Genomic DNA, 19,111 nt, shown 5'->3' with positions numbered 1-19,111 from the left:
AATTTACTCTGCCTTTGTGTGTATGCGTGTCTGCCAATGCACATACATCCCGTGCTCAGCAGAATGGACCTACTTAGAGCCACTAAGTGTGAAAAATAGTGGATGCGAGCTCTGAATAGGACCCAAACCTCTTCTCAGTCGGAATTTTGCGGAGACAGAAAAAACAGATGCATAATTGCGCTTGCAAAACTGTCAAGTACGGAAACATGAAAGGCTGTAAATAATTCACTCTATATTACAGGAAATGTTTTACAAATGAAAAGGTTGTAACCTCTTTTTGGCTACAAGGCTGGCAGATGCTGGAGGCATTCCTGCTTCTCTAAGTGCAGAACAAGATGTGCCCTGTTTATGAGAAACCAGCAGTGCTTCTTGGTTCTCAGCCCTCCCTGGTACTGCTCAATGAAAAATGCTTCTCCCTCTATTTCTGATGGACGGATCACAAAGGAGTGAAGCCTGCACACTTCTAGAAATGCAACTCAGGCTGACTAGCAATTCCTTGTATTCTGATGACACAGCAATGCACAATGCAGAGCTAAGATAACATGAAGAGAACGGATAAATTTGAATTCTTTATATTTACATAAATAAGTTCACACAACTCTTTAAAGATGCACACACATAAAATAAAAATATGCATGCAGTTATCACAGATGGCTCAATAACGAATGTTTGATGCAGTCTTAAACCAGTGACAACAGTCATATCCAGTGGAAATAAAATCATCTCCAACCTCAAAGGGGTGGCCACATGGCTGAGTACAGATTCTGGCCCAGTACACAGAACCAATTCCAAATAAAGAGACACTATTGCTTTAACTTCTTATCACTAACCATTTTGCAGCAAACTAAACAAACCTTAGTGGAGGTCACTCTACCGAATCCCCGACCCAGGTTAGCTGGCAGCCAAACACAATGGTGTTTTCTATATAAAAGAAATCTGAAACTCACCTGTATGTTGCCAAAGTCCACGTTTTCATAATGGAAATGTGCACATTCAGCCATCTTCGGGAAATGACCCTTTGTAAAGGATAACCTGAAGCACAGCAAAAGCACACCATAAGAGAGATGCAAACCACTGAAACAATGCTCTGCCTCAAGTACTGTTATAAAATGCAGTTACTAATATAAAATAATAACAACTTTCTCATCCTAAAGCCAAGGGAACAGAGGGATTTGTTGATGTGATGCACCAAAACAGTGGAGAAAGGAACTGAGCGAGAAAGGAAAACTAAATTGCAAAGTGGCTTTTATCATTGCATCCTTAAAGAATCACGTGGCATTTCATCAACACCAAAGCCCACATCTTTTAAGAAAAGGTGCAGGGACAAGCCGCTCTACCTTTACAAATGCAGGTTTGCAGTGCAAATAAACAGCCTTACACGAGACACATAGGAAAGTAGAACTTTACCTGTGAAAGGCATCACAGCCCATCAGTCCCGGGTTGATGTATCTGAGGGTGCAGAACAAACGCTATTTATCCTTCGCCTTTTTAAAATTCAAAAGTGAGGCATAATTATTCCCAAGTGTCTCCAGTTACAATGATGGCTGACAGGGAGATCCTCTGGCTCTGCAACATGCTCTTGCTTCTGCTGAAGCTATTATAGACTCCTATAGATATTTTGGGTGGTGAGCCAATGAGATTGTCATTATCTAGCTCTCTCTTCCCACGGGAATATAAGTGGGAAGTGAGATGCAGCATCTGGCTGCTCAGCACTAGAACAAAGAGCCATTTCCCTCACAGCATCAGAGCATGACAGAGAGGTGAGCTGAATGCAGAGATCAATCAATATTGGGGAGTTCTGGTCCTCAAGTCAGCATTCTTAGCAAGGACAAGTCGAGTAATATTGATTACTTTTGATCCCCTTTGCAGGTTAGAGGTTTGAAACCTTAGCTGCAAGCGTAAGTTGGTTTACATTCTCTGGGAGAGAATGAGAAAGAGACAGAGAGAGAAAAATAGCGTAAGCCCATAGAAAAAAAAAATATCTGGGAGATCAGAGGAGAAAAAAATACCCCTAAAAAACAAATATTGTGCAAAACCCATTCAAATGAAGACAGAATGCAAAAACAAAGGAAAAGAGAAAAAATATCAAATAGAAAAATATATCTAGGCCACCCACTTGTCCTGGTTTAGCTTCCCAGAGCATAGCAAGACAGGGAAAAATTTTCTCATTTATACATTGCCTGGGCTTCTCTTTAGGTTTTTTTTATATATGGTTTTGGGTTTGGTTTTTTATTTTGAATTAATCAGTTTCAGGAAGCAATCACAAAAATTTAAAAATACAGTAGCAGTGATGTTCAGAACTCAAAGAATGCTTCTATGGCCAGAAACAGGTGAGAGCCAACAAAACTTCTCATGTCCCCAGTTTTAGACTACGCTAGTTTTAACTTACTTCGTTTCACATGGATTTTGGTTCCTCTGACAAAGATGCTACCAAAAATTGTTGCCAAATGCCCTAGCTGTATTGCAGGACAACAGCTAAAACCCAGGGCATCAAAACTAGAATCCCAGCAAAGAGAGGAAAATCAAAGAACACTGGTCTTACTTTTTCACATTCTTCACTTTCATACTTGCTGTGCTGCCACAGGTCCGGAGTGGCAATTCCCCTGGAATGTCAGGGATATCTGCACCTCTTGCCTGCAAAAAAGAAAGAAAAAGCAAGGAACTTAAAATGTGACTGCATGGTACGGACTACTGTCTGCTAAGCGGTAGCCCATATATTTTTACATATGCATACAAACACAGGTGAAATCTCGTCTGTGCTAGAAGTTGCACTTCTGCCTTTTTAACAAGGAAAACTGAACCTCAGGATTACGGACTCGAATGGGATTACCTCTTCCTGAACCATGTTGCAGAGCCCTGCTAATTCTTAGTAACAACTGCGAGGTCCAGTATTTTATTTGTTACTGCTTCTAGTTTCTAAAGAGCAGATTTTTCAGAGGTAGGAGTCTAACATATATGTCTAAACTCCATACTTAGTCTCCTCATTAAGTACCTGATTTTCCAAACATCTGTGCACTTAGATTCAGGCAGAGGCACTGGAAGAAGCTGGAGAGCTCATACAGTGGAAAAATCAAGTTAATGACAGAGCCGCTTCTACGTGGGAGGTGAGCTTTTAAAGAAGATGTTTGAAGCTATTGGTGTAAGCGCATGAACGTTCCTTAATCACAAAAATTCGTTTACTTTACTGAGGCCAGAACTCCAAACTCCCTCTTTTCATTTGTTCTGCCATGCTTTCCCATCCTCTCCTTCCTCCAGCTGCTTTTTCAGAAGCCCTGAGCCCTCCTGGGGTAGCGTTCACCATCAGAGGGGACTCTCCAACACTCAGCACCACGCGCGTCTCTGGCTGTGCTGTACCAGGCCCTAAGCTCGAGAGGAATAAGGGGTTTGAGGTGAAGCTTTGATGACGAGAGCAGCGATCAAACAGGGAGATCAGCAGGAGAAAACCATGGTCCCTGATGTTGGCCAGAGTGAGCTCATTAGTGATGTGGGTGAGACCCACTGAATGAGCTTTTTTTCTGCTTTATACAATGCACTAAAAAACATGAATAGCATCCAAAATAGTGAATGCTCAAGCAAGAGGAAGAAAGGCGCTTCAGCATGCCTTCTCTCACAGGCCTGGAACAAAAAAGTGTTACATCAAATCCCTTTTGTCATGACAGGAGTAAACAGATGACTTCCCCGATACAGATCAGTACCAACGCTTCTAAGCTGGTCCACCAAAAGATCTCTGAACAGAGGTGATCAGTCCAAAAGCTGTTATATATAACAGAATACAGTTATATGCTGCAGTGTAAAATACGGAAACAACTTGCTCCTCGCCCCCAAAACTTGAGAGTCAGACTATTACAATTCAACCTAGCAGCCCACATACAGGATGAAGAATTGGGGAAGCTTTCTTATTCCCCTCCCTGAAGCTCTCGTTTTAGCTTGACATGGGTCACATTTACCCGTGCTTCACCACACCATAGAGCTGCAGTAAATGAGTTTAAATCATTCACCATGCCTTTATTCATTAACTAACAGCAACAGCGCTAGAGGGAGCGATTCATCTCATTCAACTCCAGACACGCACGAGGTACGCAGCTACGACTGTGTTACCTACCCGAGGCTCCTTGTAGAGTCACCAGAGATAAACAGGCACTTTGGGTCCGGTTCACCTAGTTCAGACAGCTAGGTTAGGACAAAAGCAACCATGCTGCAGGACTATCTATTTCCCCCTTGCAGCAGGGAATTCAGGATGACCCCGGCTCAGATGCAGATATGCACCGTAGGCAGCTGCATTCATCCAACCAACATCGCTGCGGCTTACAGAGGACTTGAGTAGAGCACGTTCTCTTCATCCAGACAAATTCCTGTTATTTCCAGCGCTGCCCTTGGAAAAGGGATGCTGCAGCTATTGTGAGCGAGGTCCCCCCTTTCAATATTACTGAATAAATGTGAAGCCAGGACACTCGCCCTCCAGTTACGCCTTTCACAGCCCTGAATATAAGCAGTGCTTTAACTGCATTGTCCCACAGCTGTACAGAACGTGCACGCCCACGCACTGAAGAAAAACAAGGACAATATTTATACCCTTAAATAAACCTATCCTTGGCTGACTGACTGTTACTAAGTACACAATTACTTTAGTACATAATAGGACACTTGAGAGTCTCATTGTGAATTTTTAACATTAAGAGGATCACCGATTTAATAAACCTTACAGGTCTTTTACATAAGAAAATAACTAATTACAGTAAGAAATGTGCCATTCCTGTAAGCTGCTTTTAGGCAAAGCTGGATGTGCTTGCCTTAATTTTCTAAGGAACAGAATTTCTGTAGGAAGAAAAATAATTTTTATTCTCCATCAGCAGTAGAAGCTGGTGGGATATAAAAATGGATAAACAAATCTGACAGAAAAACGTGGGCTTCAAGCCAGTTTGCGGCAGTGGGTAGAGACTACCCTGGATCTGACTCAAAGCGGCGTAGGCAAAACTCACACCTCCAGGAGACTTAAATGCCAGCAGCTCTCTTTGAAAAACTTGTATTATCCTCCTCTTCCCAGTTGAGTTATGTCCAAATTGCGCTGGAAGGTGATATCTGCCTCTCGCATTTCTAACAGCATGTATCCATTTAAATGGACTACAGTGAGAAGCAATACAGTAATTAATTTCAGTTGCTTTTCCAATTAGATCTGAGCTCTTTGGACTCTGCTGCAGAACGACAATCTCTCGTAAGTCTCACAGTTGAGGAAAAAGGGCAGAATGGCGATCCTGTGCAAGCTAAAATCTTTAGTATGAGGTACTAACACCAGAAAAGACTTGGAGACTAGATAGATAAGCAAAAAAGAAACTTATTGCAATTTTAGAAACCATATTGCTCCAAAATAAACTGCAACTACTTTCCATTTAAACCATTTAAACTAAAGATCCATAGCTACATAAATGCACTTTATTCACTACTAGTTTGTACCCGTTTTGATCCAAAACCTGGCATGCAAAATGTCACCCTAGATTACCCTCCTCTCAAAATACAAACAAAACACTCCAAATGAGACGTGTCGTCTTTTGTGCTTTATGTCACAGTAATTTAATTTTTAAAATAATTTTGAAACAGTTGGATTATTTACATCTGAAAATTAGCAAGCTAGCATCACCAGTTGCTTCTCACTTCCCTATTTTCTATGCATCACTGTTCTGTGGAAACCTAGTAATTGCATAGCAAATCTGTTTATGCAAATTTAGTCCAATTGTCACCGCTTAATGTCACTGTTGCATCAATCTGCTTTGGTCCAAAACTTGGTAAACAAATTAGGACTCTATCCCGAACACAGTCAATTGACTTTACCAGGATCCTCAGTTCTCCTACATTTCAGCGGAAGGCTTTTGAGCAACACCACTTCACCAGTCTCCCCTGAACTAACATATTCCGCTACCAAAAGCGCACAAAACACTACACTTAAATGAGAGGCAGTTGGGACAATAGTTGAGAACTTCAGTATTTTATAACAGATACCTACATCCATTGCGAGGCAGGTAGGTCCCACTAAAATGTTTGCTCCAAGAAATTTTGGGAGAACGCCTGTCCGTCTGTCCCACCTCCCAATGGATGGTCCATTTTTAAATCACTATAGCCGTTTGCTCGGTGGGTATCAGGAGGACCCCTGAAGTACCTACATCACTTGTGCAAATTTCAGGTGTTGCCGCTAAACCGCCTGGGATTCTGACAGCTCTCACCAATCAGGGTGTCTAGCTTTAAGCACCTAAGTTTGAAATTTTTGGTCCTTCTATTTAAGAGACATGATTTGGAAAACTTCAGCTTTGTGCTCTCTAGCACACAAAACCTTAGTCATAAATAATTCATATCAAACGATTCCGCTGCATAATACGAAAGGATTTTCTCCTAAAAGGTCTCATTGCATTTATCAGAAAACATGTCAGCCCGTCACCCTCACATCCAGAAACGTAACACAATCTGAAAATACACATAAAATTGAAGGAAACAGTCCAGTGAACATGATATGATAAAGTTTCCACCTTGGTATCCTCAACAGGGGAGAATATTGAACCAATGCAAAACCCACAGCCACAGACTTACACTGGGACGCACAAGAAGAGAAGAAACAGTGGAATCCCACCAAGCTCAAGCAATCCCGGAACTGGTAAACTGGTTTTCCACAATACTACTATAAAACCCCTGCAGAGGTACCATATACAGGATTGGATACAACGGAAGACTAGACAGGTCAGCACGTATCCAGGCTACTGAATTCAAGCGGGATTTCTGAAGGCAGAAATTTACTCTTAATCCAAGGTTAACACAAAGCCCGAATAACTATTAGACAGGCAGTAATATTTATGCATCTTCCTACCATCAGTCTCTCACCAAAACCAGTTTGGAGGGACCAGATTGCTCTGCATTCTTCCAGCACATGGCCTTGTTTCTAAAAATGGCAGAGCTGATTAAAAATGCTAGTTGGTTTCCATGACAGTCTTTCCTTTACATCATCTTCATCTCCCCTCGATTTTCTTGGAGGGTGAAAAAAAAGGAAGGGGAGGGGGGAGAACCAACAAACAAACCAACCCACAACCCCTCCCGCCTCCCCCCTGAGCTTTCCAGAAAACCAAAGCTTTGTTAAGAGTTTTACTTCTTCACTGAAGAACAGCAGGAAAGAGAAATGTTGTTTCAGTAAAAGTCATTACTCTGCAGTGAGTAATGGTCCACCTAACTGGAGCGGGAGGATGAACTGCAGCGGCCAGCCTACACAGTTCGATATCTGAACCGGGTTTTTATGCACAAAGGACATCAACCGCTATTCCAAATCTTGGGTACCAACTAGCTACACAAAACTGGCTCGGCATCGACTTCTTTGCGGAGCTTACTTTGCAATGTTAAAAAGCAACAGTCCTACAAAAATGCCCCGATCGCTACGAGGTAAAAGATGATGGCTCCATTAGCACCGTCCTGCTTTTACCAACTGCTGCTCAAGAGTTAGCCTGAAGCACAACGAAAGAAGAAATATGGTTCATCTCCGCTTCATACTCCACAGCCGCTGACATACTCCAGGGAAAGAAAGCTCTCTCTAGTCTTACTTTATATGTTGTAACAACTATCCTGGTCCTCCACAATAAATAAAGCAACGAAGCAAAGGAAAAATGCTTTCACTAAACTGAAAGTCACCACATCTGAGCTACTACAAATAACTCCAAATGAAAGGTCCCAATTCTGCAGCGTTTATCCGTCCAAGCACTACCCCTCAAAGGATTAAAATGTACCTGAGCACAGGAAGGCTATAACTGGGTCACTTTTTTGAATGGAAGAAATGCACAGTAATTGACGAAGACACAACATTAATCCAAAAATGTCAGAGGTACGGTGGCAATATGATGGAAAAGCAAGTTTTTGCTATGTTCTTCGTATTACCACTTTCCATTGATTCATTTAGTGGATGCAAATGAGTTTCCTTAGTATTTTCATACAGAATATTTGTGCCACTTTTACACATTTCAGTTACTTTTTTCAGAGGTGCTTTAGATATTTGGACACATTTAAAATGCAAAAGCAAGTGCATCTGGTTTATGTACCCAGGTCCAACAATCTCAGCTTAAACAAAAATATCCGCTTATTACACTACAGCAGCTTTACCAAAGAAGTAAAAAATAAATAGCCCCTTCTCCAACTCTGCATTTCCCATTTGACCATCTTAAAGAATTAATATCTGTGCTATTCAGGGTCTGATCAGCAGAGCGCAGCACTGGCACATTTAATAACCAGCTGGAGTGTATGCAAAGCTGCAAACCAAGGACAAGCTCCTGTTCTCATACCCAAGAGGCCTGTGTACCCATCTATATTTGCAGCAGCTGGCTACGCACCCTCACTCAGAAAGGAGCAAGGCATCAGATAAATTATACCTTTGCGAGTGCAAGGGTCTAGCATACTCTGATTACAGCAACCCAAGCCACTGTGTGCAAAGAAACAGCTTTGAGATCCAACAGAAAGGCACAAAGATGTTTTTCAGAATGAGAAACAGCTGAACCTTTTAAATTTCATAAAAGTGTTTTTGGTTTTTTTTTTTTTAAATTGAAGTCAGCATTTAGCTCCTTACCTAGTGCAAGTATTTTGATCCCTATTGCAAAGGTAAAAGAAACATCCTTTCTGATGTGCCAAAGGATAGCTGTAGGACTGGCTTCTGCGCAGGCACAGCTCAAGGCCTGAATGGCTGGAGTAATTAGAGGTAATACCGACTTTTTAATTTAGCTCTCAGTTCAGGGATTGTGGAATGTGGGGAAGCAGTTACCCAGGCAGAGATTCCTTTAAAATCTCATGGTAAATGAGAAATGTGATAGAGGAAAGCCAGTGAAAAAATGACAAGTGCTTCCAAGTAGGGAAACTCTGAATACTGGCTATGCACATTCTTAATCCCATGTCTGAGAAATCTGCATTCAATAAAGAAGATACTTTAATGTGTATCATTTTTTGAGTTTAGAACTTTCAATTCCATTTTCCACACTCCCTGTTAATGCTGAATTGTTCTAGCCAGTACTTATTGCATGGCATGGTTAACAGTGAATTCTTCTCTTTCAAAAGACCACACAGGATGTGTTTTTTCTATTCCCAACTTCTCCCCTCCAAAGGGGGGGTTGGGGTAAGAAAAATAAAAAAAAACCCCAACTTTTAAGCACTGCTGTGAGCTGGCAAATTAAGGGAAACCTCTCATTCCTGAGACTTTGTATTATAGAGGAGTTAGTCCAGGGCACCTATTTACTATCCTTTAAAGGATCAGCCTGGAATGAAGAAAGAACAAATTCTTAACCATTCATCTACTGTGCTTTCAAATAAAGTTCGCTAGCTCACAGATACATGGATAAAACCATCTCCAGCTCACACGTACAACAACTAATTTGGTAAGTGCAATCCGAGACACAGAGTAAGCAGCTTGGCAGCTGTATGAACCTACTTTGGCAGTATTACTGTCACTGTGACCAAAATTCACCTCTGTAAAGCAGGTTGAATTTTATGTCATGACAAGATTTCCTAAGTAAGGCTTAAAGAGATGCACGGACTTGCACTGATTCTCCGCAGATTAATCGAATGCACCCAAAGGACGGTGGTTATTTCCAGCAAAACAGACCCACGTTTGTTATTTTCCTTCATAGCTATCATTTGTTTTAGAGACAAAACTGGATGCACCAAGCAAAAATGAATGGTTAACTACTGAGGACAACATTAGCATGATAACTACCTGACAGCTTTATGTTTGGATTTGACATTGCTATAGAGAAGCAGCAGTGAGAAGGCCTTATTACCATTCACAAAGATCTCAGCCCAGGGAGCTGCAGTGGTACAGTACATAGCCTCACATAATGGCATACTGGCTAAGGAATGTACTTTCTTTAAGAACAAAAATCCCACATACAATATGCGTGGGAAAGGCAGCCAGGGTTAGAGTCCTCCTTCTGTACAGCCTACAAAATAAATTTTAGAAAAAAGCCACAGAAAATAGAACATCCAATGAGCACAGTACTTCAATTCCAGTTCCTTGTTGGCTAAAAAAAAAGGACCCCCAAAATCCCAGACCCTGTTGGATGCACAATTTCTACAGTCTATTGTTCCACAGAGGGAGGAGGGGATCCTAATCATGGCTTACTTATAAAAGGACAAGTGGAGCTTTGGGTTGTTAAGGTAGAAAGCAATTTCTCATCGCACAAAAAACTACAGCGATTAATTCAGCCTGAAACTAGCAAAAACCACTCTGCTAAGTCCCCTGGCCATATTCAGTGATTATGCAAATAACTATGTTATGTTATGTTAAAGGTATAAATAGGCATAGAAACCGAATAATTTTCCCAACGCAGCAGAAGGCAGATTGGGAAGGTGGAAAAAACAGCAGCCTGACATTTAACCCTAATATCTGAGTCAGTAGAGTTAACGTGAATTTATATTTATGCACGTAAAGCCAACCTGGACTCAGCTTTTTGTTTATAAAAAGAGCTTGTTTCCAATGGCATAAAATACAAAACTGGTATACGATACACTCATTTTCCAAACCCTTATAATAACACAGCAATGCGAAGAATGCGTCTACTCGTAACATGCAATTTATACCGTAAGCTGTCCATAAACTTCTGAACAACAGGACGCGAGTCAGTTCATTAACTTTGTTCAAGCGTTACCCAGGAAAGCTCGGCCTGTGATCACACACCCCGTTCCCGTCTGAGCCACTGAAGGAGACTCCAGCTGTGGGTCACGGTAATTGGGCAGGAATCCTTAAATCTGCCTTCCTGGCCGACTGTTCAAAAACCCTGCTCAGCCTCAACGAGCCAGTTCTCGGAGCCAGGTTAGGAAAGATGACAATGCTGGCAAATCTGAGGTGACATTGCTCTCCAGAAATGACCCGACATCGCTCAAGTGAGGTCAGAACAGGACACCTGATGTGTGCTGCGAGAGCTGCAGAAAGGTCTTCCCACGCTACTGGTCAGCAAAACCGGGAAGGTGAATGACGATCTCTTCCTCACATCACCAAGAACGTGAACTCTGCAGAAACTGATGGTGAGAATCATCATCCTCCAAGGAGGTTTTCTTGCATTCGTAAAATTATCAGCTAAAACCAAGGGATTTTTTTTTTTCCCTAAAGGTGAGTATTTAAGGAAAAATCAGAGACTGAGACACAAAACCAAAACCACATGCGCAGAGGGAAAAAAAAACCCAAACCAAATTAAGAAGATATTCCTACCCATGCGTGCAACTGAAACACACCAGACTAAGAAACCAAGAGCAGTCAGGTAGCCACATACAAATACAGGGGGAAAAAAACGTTCTGCCACAAAGCAGAACCAACAGTTAAAACTTTGGATTCTGCAACCAGACCAAAGAGCAACTTTAGATGTTTTCAAGCTGAAAATATTTGCTTGCAATACAAGCCACAGAGCAAATCAAGAACACACAGACCCTAAAACGTCTTTTACACTCAGGAGCACTGTTCGCCTGATGGCAGAGCTTCAAGATAGCCTGGCTTGAAGAAGTAAAGAAAATTTTTTAAACTCCCACCCCAATCCTTCAGCCCCAGGCTACTCTCTCCTATTTCCTCTCATTGCAGCTGCAACTGTTTTAGTAGCTACAGTGTAAGTCCCTGAAACAATCCAGATTAAAAAAGGAAGAGGAAAACTGCATTTCTTTTGGGGGATTATTTTTAAATGAGATTAGCTCAGTGATTCACTTCCCAACTCTTCATCCCAGAAACTCTCTCACCATAACTGTCCTGAGACAGTCCTCTGTAGCATGGGAAGTGGGAAGGAATAATCAAAGACAGAAGCTTGTTAAAGTAGATTTCTGCAATAGAGAAGCCTGGTGTACTTTGAATCCACAGACCACATCCAGTCCCACATGGATAACATGGAGTCGATAAACTTGCCGATGTTATAGAGAACAGCAGTGATTTTTCAGTCTGCAACTGTGCAAAGCAACTCTGATGTCTACTTATAGGAGGTCACACATCCTCACACAATTAGGTCACAGTCACAATCCTATGGATCCTGCGCTAGCTGAGAAAAATTAACTAAATGGGACATACTACGTTCCAGGGTGAGAAACAATTTAAAGCCTTACTCGATGGAAAAAGCACTTGTAGCAAGCCCCCACAGCACCCATCACAAATTTTCATGGAACAACCCTAAAGCAAAGATGAAGTGTTAAGGCTGCTACTGTGAAAACACTGGGTTTTGCAGTCAGAATCATCTGTGCCCTAGCAACCACGGTATTTGGTCAAATACCAACAAACATCATGCAGACCTACACTGACACAGCAATGACCAATATAAATGTAGCGAGGCAGAACTGTATGGAATGATTTAAATTAAAATATCAGGGTAAAGATCACCAACATTTTCAGGGAATAATCCATCACCTTATAAATAAGAAGGCTGAATCATGGCAAAAAAAAATCATGCCTATAACCTTCAGCGAGACAATATATACTCTGACATGTTTTGTTTGTCTCGTGGGGTTAACTTGGGGGTTGGGGAACGGAAGGGGATAGATGAGCAAACTATTGACAGTCCTTCAAAAACTGTTCCATCTTTGTTTGTGTTATGGTAACTAAGAAGCAATGAACACTGATTTAAAAAAACCCACCCCCTCCCCCCCCAAAAAAAACCCCACAAACCAAGACCAAAAACCCAAACCAACAACAACCGCTTATAAATAAGAGACTCCTTTCTTTTCCTGGATGTTCCATCTTATTTTCAAGCAGCTGGGACTAGGGAAAAGTGATTGACAGATAAATAAATTATAAGTTTTATCTCCCAAATAAGTACATTTCAAACAAACGTGGCGTTTCTTGTATTACAACAACAAACTGTGTAAAAAGAGATCATTGTTGGAATAAGGTGGGAGGAAAAGAGGCGGAGGGTCATGACAATGTGTCTTCAGAGCTCCTCTCATACTGCCTCTCAGAACTTAAAATAGTGAATAACCTGGACTAATTACAATAGCATTACCAGCACCAACCATCAGAACAGCATCACCATGCTGTCACCAACAGGCAGCTTGTCTGAGCAATGGGTGATAATTATAGAAGACACCGGGACACGAAATTGAACCTAAAATTCTATAACCTAAACCCCAAGAAATTCAGACTGGTCATTCAGAGACCAAGCAATTGCCGCACAGCTGCTACTGATACCACGTACACCACTGAGCCCAGCGGTTTACTCACAGTATGGTAAACAGAGGCACTCAGGCTCCCTAATGCCTCAGTAAACCCAGGCTTAAGTGCCTAATGTACATTAAAGCACGTTTATGCCTACCTACACTTCTGTAATTTGGCAGAGGGCTACTGGGAGCATTCAAAAAATTAGCCATTATACTCCAGTGCCATCTTTATCTTTTTAATTGCCGTTATCCCCTACGACCATAAAAGAAGAAATACTAGGGGTGGCGTGTAAATCACTTAGCAAGACACTGAATTTACTGACGTGCATCAGATTCACTTTGAAATAGATACATATGCAAAATCAGGGTGCATTAAAACTGGCGATCATGGTGAACAACCAACTTTACTCATCCAGCCTCAGAAATCCCGAGTCATTCCTTCTTTGCTAAGTGTTGCGTATACAAAGATTTTAAAACAGAAATATAGAAAATGTATCTTTTTTTCTCCTGGATCAACACTGTACTGCAAGACTGCATACACCGTAAAGACAGTAAATGTAAACAGAAACAATTGCTTCTATAGCACCGCCAATGAAAATTAAGTGATTGCTATAAATTAATACTTACTGCCAAAAATACGGTATCTATTCTGGATTAATTGAACTCATTTAATTGGCAAACCCAAATGGAAGCCAATGTGCCAATTAAGTGATTGTCCCAGTTTTCAAAGATTCTCAGGGACAAGCTTCATGCTGGGAGTTAGCCTGTGAAATAAAAATGACTCTCTAACCAAGAGGCAGAGGGAGTGAAAGAACCATACACAACAATGTAATACCTCGCCAAAAGCTTAACGAGGGAAAAAATACTTGATTCATGCAGCAATAACAAGGAAAACAAGTTGTGTGAATTGAAAATGAAATATAGGTTACTGGTACAATGCCAGACCAGAACTGTTTTGACCAAAATATTATTACAGCCCAATGACTGCTTGGTGTGCTGCATGGAACATTTGTCTCATATCAACGCCTATATTGTCCACGCTATCTGAAATCCCATTGCTATCCCATCGTTATCTTTGTTACAAATGGTGCCCTGTGACCTATCTGCTTTGCAGCCTAAGCTGCGGTGATTCACATAAAAATGCTGCCAAGTGCTGGATAGAGAAGACATACTACAGTTTCTGCAAGATTAACAGGAGACTTACTAACCCAGGCAAGTCAAAAGTCTGAGAGCTTTCACCAGCACAAAACTAAGCTTCAAACTTTCAGGTAACACCTTCCATAGCATTCAAGAAATGCAATGACTCTCAAGACTTAGAGCCAGAAGCCAACTGCTGGAGCATCTAGGTGAAGAAATACCTGAAGTCCATTTCCACTGAACTGTCCAAGTTGTTCAAAAAAACCACAACAGAAAAAAAACAGAATTTCAGCTTCCTATCTACTAAAACTTTCCCTTGCACCTGAGAGCTTAGAACTTTGGACTTTTAAAAAGAACCTGCACAGTGCAAAAGCACTCTTTTTTCCCAAAGAAGTCCAAGGCATACAACTCACCTGAAAACAGGATCAGTCTAACAAAACTGTCTGCACAGTTACTTAAGAGCTCAGAACCAGATACTCAGCTGTAAAATTCTGATGTTGGTTCATACGTATACAAAGCATGAAGAGCTGTAAGCCACAGGAATAACAAATCCAAAAGGTTAATTTTTACATGTTAAAGGGTATTATATGTATGTATCGGTTGCTGAAATGAGAGCATTTCAGTAAACCACCTTTTTGGAAATCGCCATAGCTGACAGGGCCAAGCAAGTGGATTTACCACACTCCCTTGTTCTTCGGATTTTGCCACAGTTCCTGGAAGTATTCATGTTAGCTGGGGACAGCACTAACGTACTCAGAAACATGCCTGATGTTTTTTGAATTAAAAACCAACCAACCAGACGAAAATAACTGAAAAAGAAAGCCTACGTACTCCGATTTTTTGCATCTGTTCTTGCAGAAGCTACAATCAAAATCTGGGGCAGCACTGGGCTAAGTGCCGTACAAAGAATGAGAAACAAAACCCTGCACGAAGGAGAGTGAAATCTTTCTTTAAACCTTTACAATTTGCTAATCTCTACACACTTTTATAAGTTGCATTTAAAAATAGTTTTCTCCTCACTCATGTCCCAGATTTAACAGTGATATATTGAGGTCTCATTAAAAAGCCTTTATTACCTTCGCAAGCCATGGTACCTTACCTTATCTAGTATCAAACGCTGAAGATACTACAGATCTCAGAATCCATCTGACCTGATATAAGAACTAAGATTATTCCAGGGACTTCATAGGACAGGGTGTAACCCCTGTGCCTTTCTAAAATATTTGTAGGCCTGTATTTTTCTCGAGACGCCTTCACCAGCATAAGCCAAAAAGGATGATGTGTACCAACTGCCAACTACTTGCCCCCTTGTCCACTTACACATTTTTCCCAAATTCAAGGATTCGTAATGGTTTCCCATGGGTAATTTAGAAGTTCCTGCATCACACCTTTTCTAGGCAACCTGGTTATAAACTAGTAACACTTGGGGATACTACGGCTGTCATCTCAATAACCTCATTATGGACAATCGTACTTCTAGATCCCAAAAGCTACGGTTCAGAGGTGCACCACCGCGGGAAAGGCTGATGTCCTCAAGGTGAGGAACTCTTGGTCACATCCAGCCGTGATCTACTCATGAATGAAGCCCTGCAGACGTTCACTGTAGGATGTGATCAGGTGTCAGGATGATCACCTGTATTCTTGTGCTCACGGCACTACGGAAAAAATCTTACAGTAAATAAACCTACCGCAGCTTTAGGGACTCATTTTGAAAGCTTCCAAAGCTGAAAGAAGTGGCAGACACTGCAGAAAAAACAACCTTTTCGGAAACACATATATACACGTGCACAAAAGAAATCCTATTTCTAGCTTTGGAGTGAGTATATTCACCTTCTCTCTAGTGCCTGTCAGGTTAATGCAGCTTCAGGTGGCATCTTTCTGTGACAGCACAATTTCAACAGGGTGCTGAAATAAAGATTTTTATATTTATCTCACTGGTTTAATCCTGTTTCCCCACAAAACATAGACAAACGGAAGAAAAAGTCAACGGGGACGGAGCGTGCGTCCGTGTCTGTAAGCACACAAGTCTGCTGGAGGAGAGGCTGTTGGCACACTGCTTTTAAAGCACTGCAACTTACTGAACTCGTGAAGAGGTGCTGAGAGGAAGTCAGATGGTCAATAACATGAGATAAACGTAATATTAAGTACAAATATCGATTTATGCTAAAGTTAATGACAGGCTGAGGACAGCTGTTTTGTAGGCTTGTATGAGAAATATTATATAAAGGGTGTCTTTCACAACTTCATTTCTTGTAACACAGAAATAAAGCCCTCTTCTGGACCTTCCAAGGAAAAGATACTCCTTTCCTTTAAAATAACATTACTATCTCAGAGAAACGTTAGAAAATCCATATGCTGCAATATTACTTGGCTCAAATACAGATTTTCATCCCTAGAACTCACAAGTGTTCTACAAAGAAAGTCAATATCATCAACTGCATTTTCCAAACTGGAGCAGAGAAAGAAAAAAACAGCATGTGTGAAGGTTACCCAGCAGGCCAGCAGCACAGTGGGAATAGGAGGCTGAGGCAGTGAGAAAAATGGTCTATCTAGTATGACCAAATTCTAAAAATACACAACACAAGTCAGGAGGGGAATACAAAATATTAGCAGCCCTTGAGGACTACTCGGGCAGCTGTCTTATTATCTAACTCCTGTAGTCTGTCATCTAGTGTTGCATCTCATTCAGCCCAGTTCTCAAAATCCACAGCACAGGGTTTCATGACGACCATGAAGTTTCGAGAACCACCAGCAGTACCAAAACCAACCAGGTCTCCAATACAAAAGCACTCGCCTTTCTGCTAAACCACAACCAAGAAACAAACAGTTTTAAAAAGTAGGTGAAAGTACAAATCATAAACATAAAAAAGGCAATAGAAGTATCAAACAAAGGACTAAAGCTACTCGGGTGCCCAGAATAAACTGGCAATGACAGAAATATTAAAGTTCCTGCCCTACCTTACATTTACAGTATAGGAGGACACTCAACCTCCATACTTTTAGAAAAACCTTTATAGTTTATTTCTTCTTAAGAAAAAGCTCTGGAAACAAAGCACTTATATAAATTAATAATAAGCACTTTGAAATACATTGCGGATAAAAGGGGGGAGGGAAAGTAGGGATGATTTGTGTATGTTCATCTAGCTGTGAATGCATAAATCGCCTTTTCCCAAAGTACGAAAACATGTACACAGGCAAAGTTCAAGAGACGAATAAGCGTCACCGGTCTGTCGACGGTGTCAGAATTTCCCAAGCTCTCCGTAGTGTCGCTAGTCTCAGCAGTTGCTCACCTGGCAGAACGTGAAATTTATTTAAAGTGACAAAGCCTTGCACCCAGTTGGGTCTCCAGCTGCCTACCATGGGAAGCAATGGAGAGTAGAAAACACCACAGCTATGTCCAACTTCTGCGAGCCCCTGCAGCCTCCATTCCGCAGAGGCTGAAACAGCAAGCAACAACAAAACCTGAAGTCTGCAACTTAAACAACTACTAACCGAAAATTAAATGTATTGTGCCACTACGAGAAACTCGCATACCACGTAAGCAGCATGCTCTGGGAAAAGGCTAAAGCAGAGGCAGCTAAAAATGCAAAATGAAGGAAAAGCACAAGGAAAAAAGTCTCAGGCTTAAAATGATCAGAAAAAAGACAGAATATAGTAGATGCACTGGTTAAACTGAGAACAGAAAGTGACAGCGTTGAACACTGTCCTGTAAATATTTACATCTTGTAAATACTACCTTCTGACTGGACATAAGGCAGAGGTTGAAAGTGGAAATTTGATTCACTCAACACAGTAAACATCAGCAAGCGAGGTTTTTCTACCCACCTACAACATATGCAGAGGACCACGAGGTCAAAACAACACTGTAAGCACAAATCTAAGCCATCATAAATACAGGTTCAGTAGCTTTACATGTAGCTTTGTGCTTCATCATACCAAATCATTGTGCAGCAAATCTCGAGATGTTTATCGTCCTCTAAATCTCTTTTTTATAGCCACCTGGACTGTTCAGTTTTTATATTGCCGGCATAGAGCTGTGCAAGAAGACATGTTCTAAAAAGTAAATTAATAATTAGCACAGCGGGAGGAACATTATGCATATGTGTAGGTTGCAGTATAGATCTGAACACTAAACCATGTCCATGAGAGCAACAGCCTGGATGAGAACAGGGAAAGCGTGGAGTCAGAACAGGTGAACCTTCCCTTCATTGTAAATCAACAATGTTAAAAAACAATAACAAACGAGGTATGCCAGCTAACTTGTGTTACGGGTGGAGACACTGAATTACAGACTCACATTCCTGAGACACACCTTGAGGTTACAGACAGCAGGGTGTCAAACAGTGATTTACACGAGACTCCTGGCTCTAGGGTGTTAAGAAGCACCATGCGCTGAGGCCGGGAGCACGCACTGCTGGCTGAATAACGCCGATTAGAACAGACAGTGCTCTCAAAAAGGCGGCACCAGCGTGAACTGCTGGCCAAAGTGGAGAGAAGGAAAAAAAAACCCTAAGTAGGAACTGACAATTGCAAAAAGTCAAAATTAGCAGTGGTTAAGCAAGGAGTCAAGCAGATGGACAAGCACAGAAAATAACAGTAGACAAAAATGCTGGTGAACCCTATGTTTTGGGTTGGGTGTTTCGGCTTGAAGATAAAGTTTGCAACAAAATATTATCATTGTATTCTATGGGGTTTGATGATGCTTTTAAAAGAGTAAGACATAGTACTTCGTTCCCCTGTTTGAAATTAAAATAAATACCTGGCTCATAGGGATTTTACTACCTATACATTTTCTGAACATTGTATAAAGAACAGCTAATCCAAAATCTATTTCACATGACCCAGC

General features: G+C 41.2%; 1 protein-coding gene across 5 annotated transcripts in view; it reads right to left on the bottom strand.

Moving 5' to 3' along the window:
• Nucleotides 1–19,111, bottom strand: part of ARHGAP32 (Rho GTPase activating protein 32) — a 252,566-nt gene that overhangs the window by 138,150 nt on the left and 95,305 nt on the right. For 4 of the 5 annotated variants that reach the window (XM_049799524.1, XM_049799525.1, XM_049799522.1 and 1 more), the window contains exons 3-5: nucleotides 2,543–2,634; nucleotides 1,408–1,449; nucleotides 948–1,032 (exon numbers count right to left, since the gene is read on the bottom strand). In XM_049799524.1, the coding sequence (XP_049655481.1) occupies nucleotides 948–1,032; nucleotides 1,408–1,449; nucleotides 2,543–2,634 (219 nt within the window). The remainder of the gene's footprint in view (nucleotides 1–947; nucleotides 1,033–1,407; nucleotides 1,450–2,542; nucleotides 2,635–19,111) is intronic. The other variant, XM_049799526.1, reaches the window with a different exon arrangement.

Source organism: Accipiter gentilis, chromosome 5, assembly GCF_929443795.1.
Source record: "Accipiter gentilis chromosome 5, bAccGen1.1, whole genome shotgun sequence".
Lineage (NCBI taxonomy): Eukaryota > Metazoa > Chordata > Aves > Accipitriformes > Accipitridae > Astur > Astur gentilis.
Note: the sequence above shows the minus strand (reverse complement) of the source record. Positions and strands in the feature narration are given on the sequence as shown.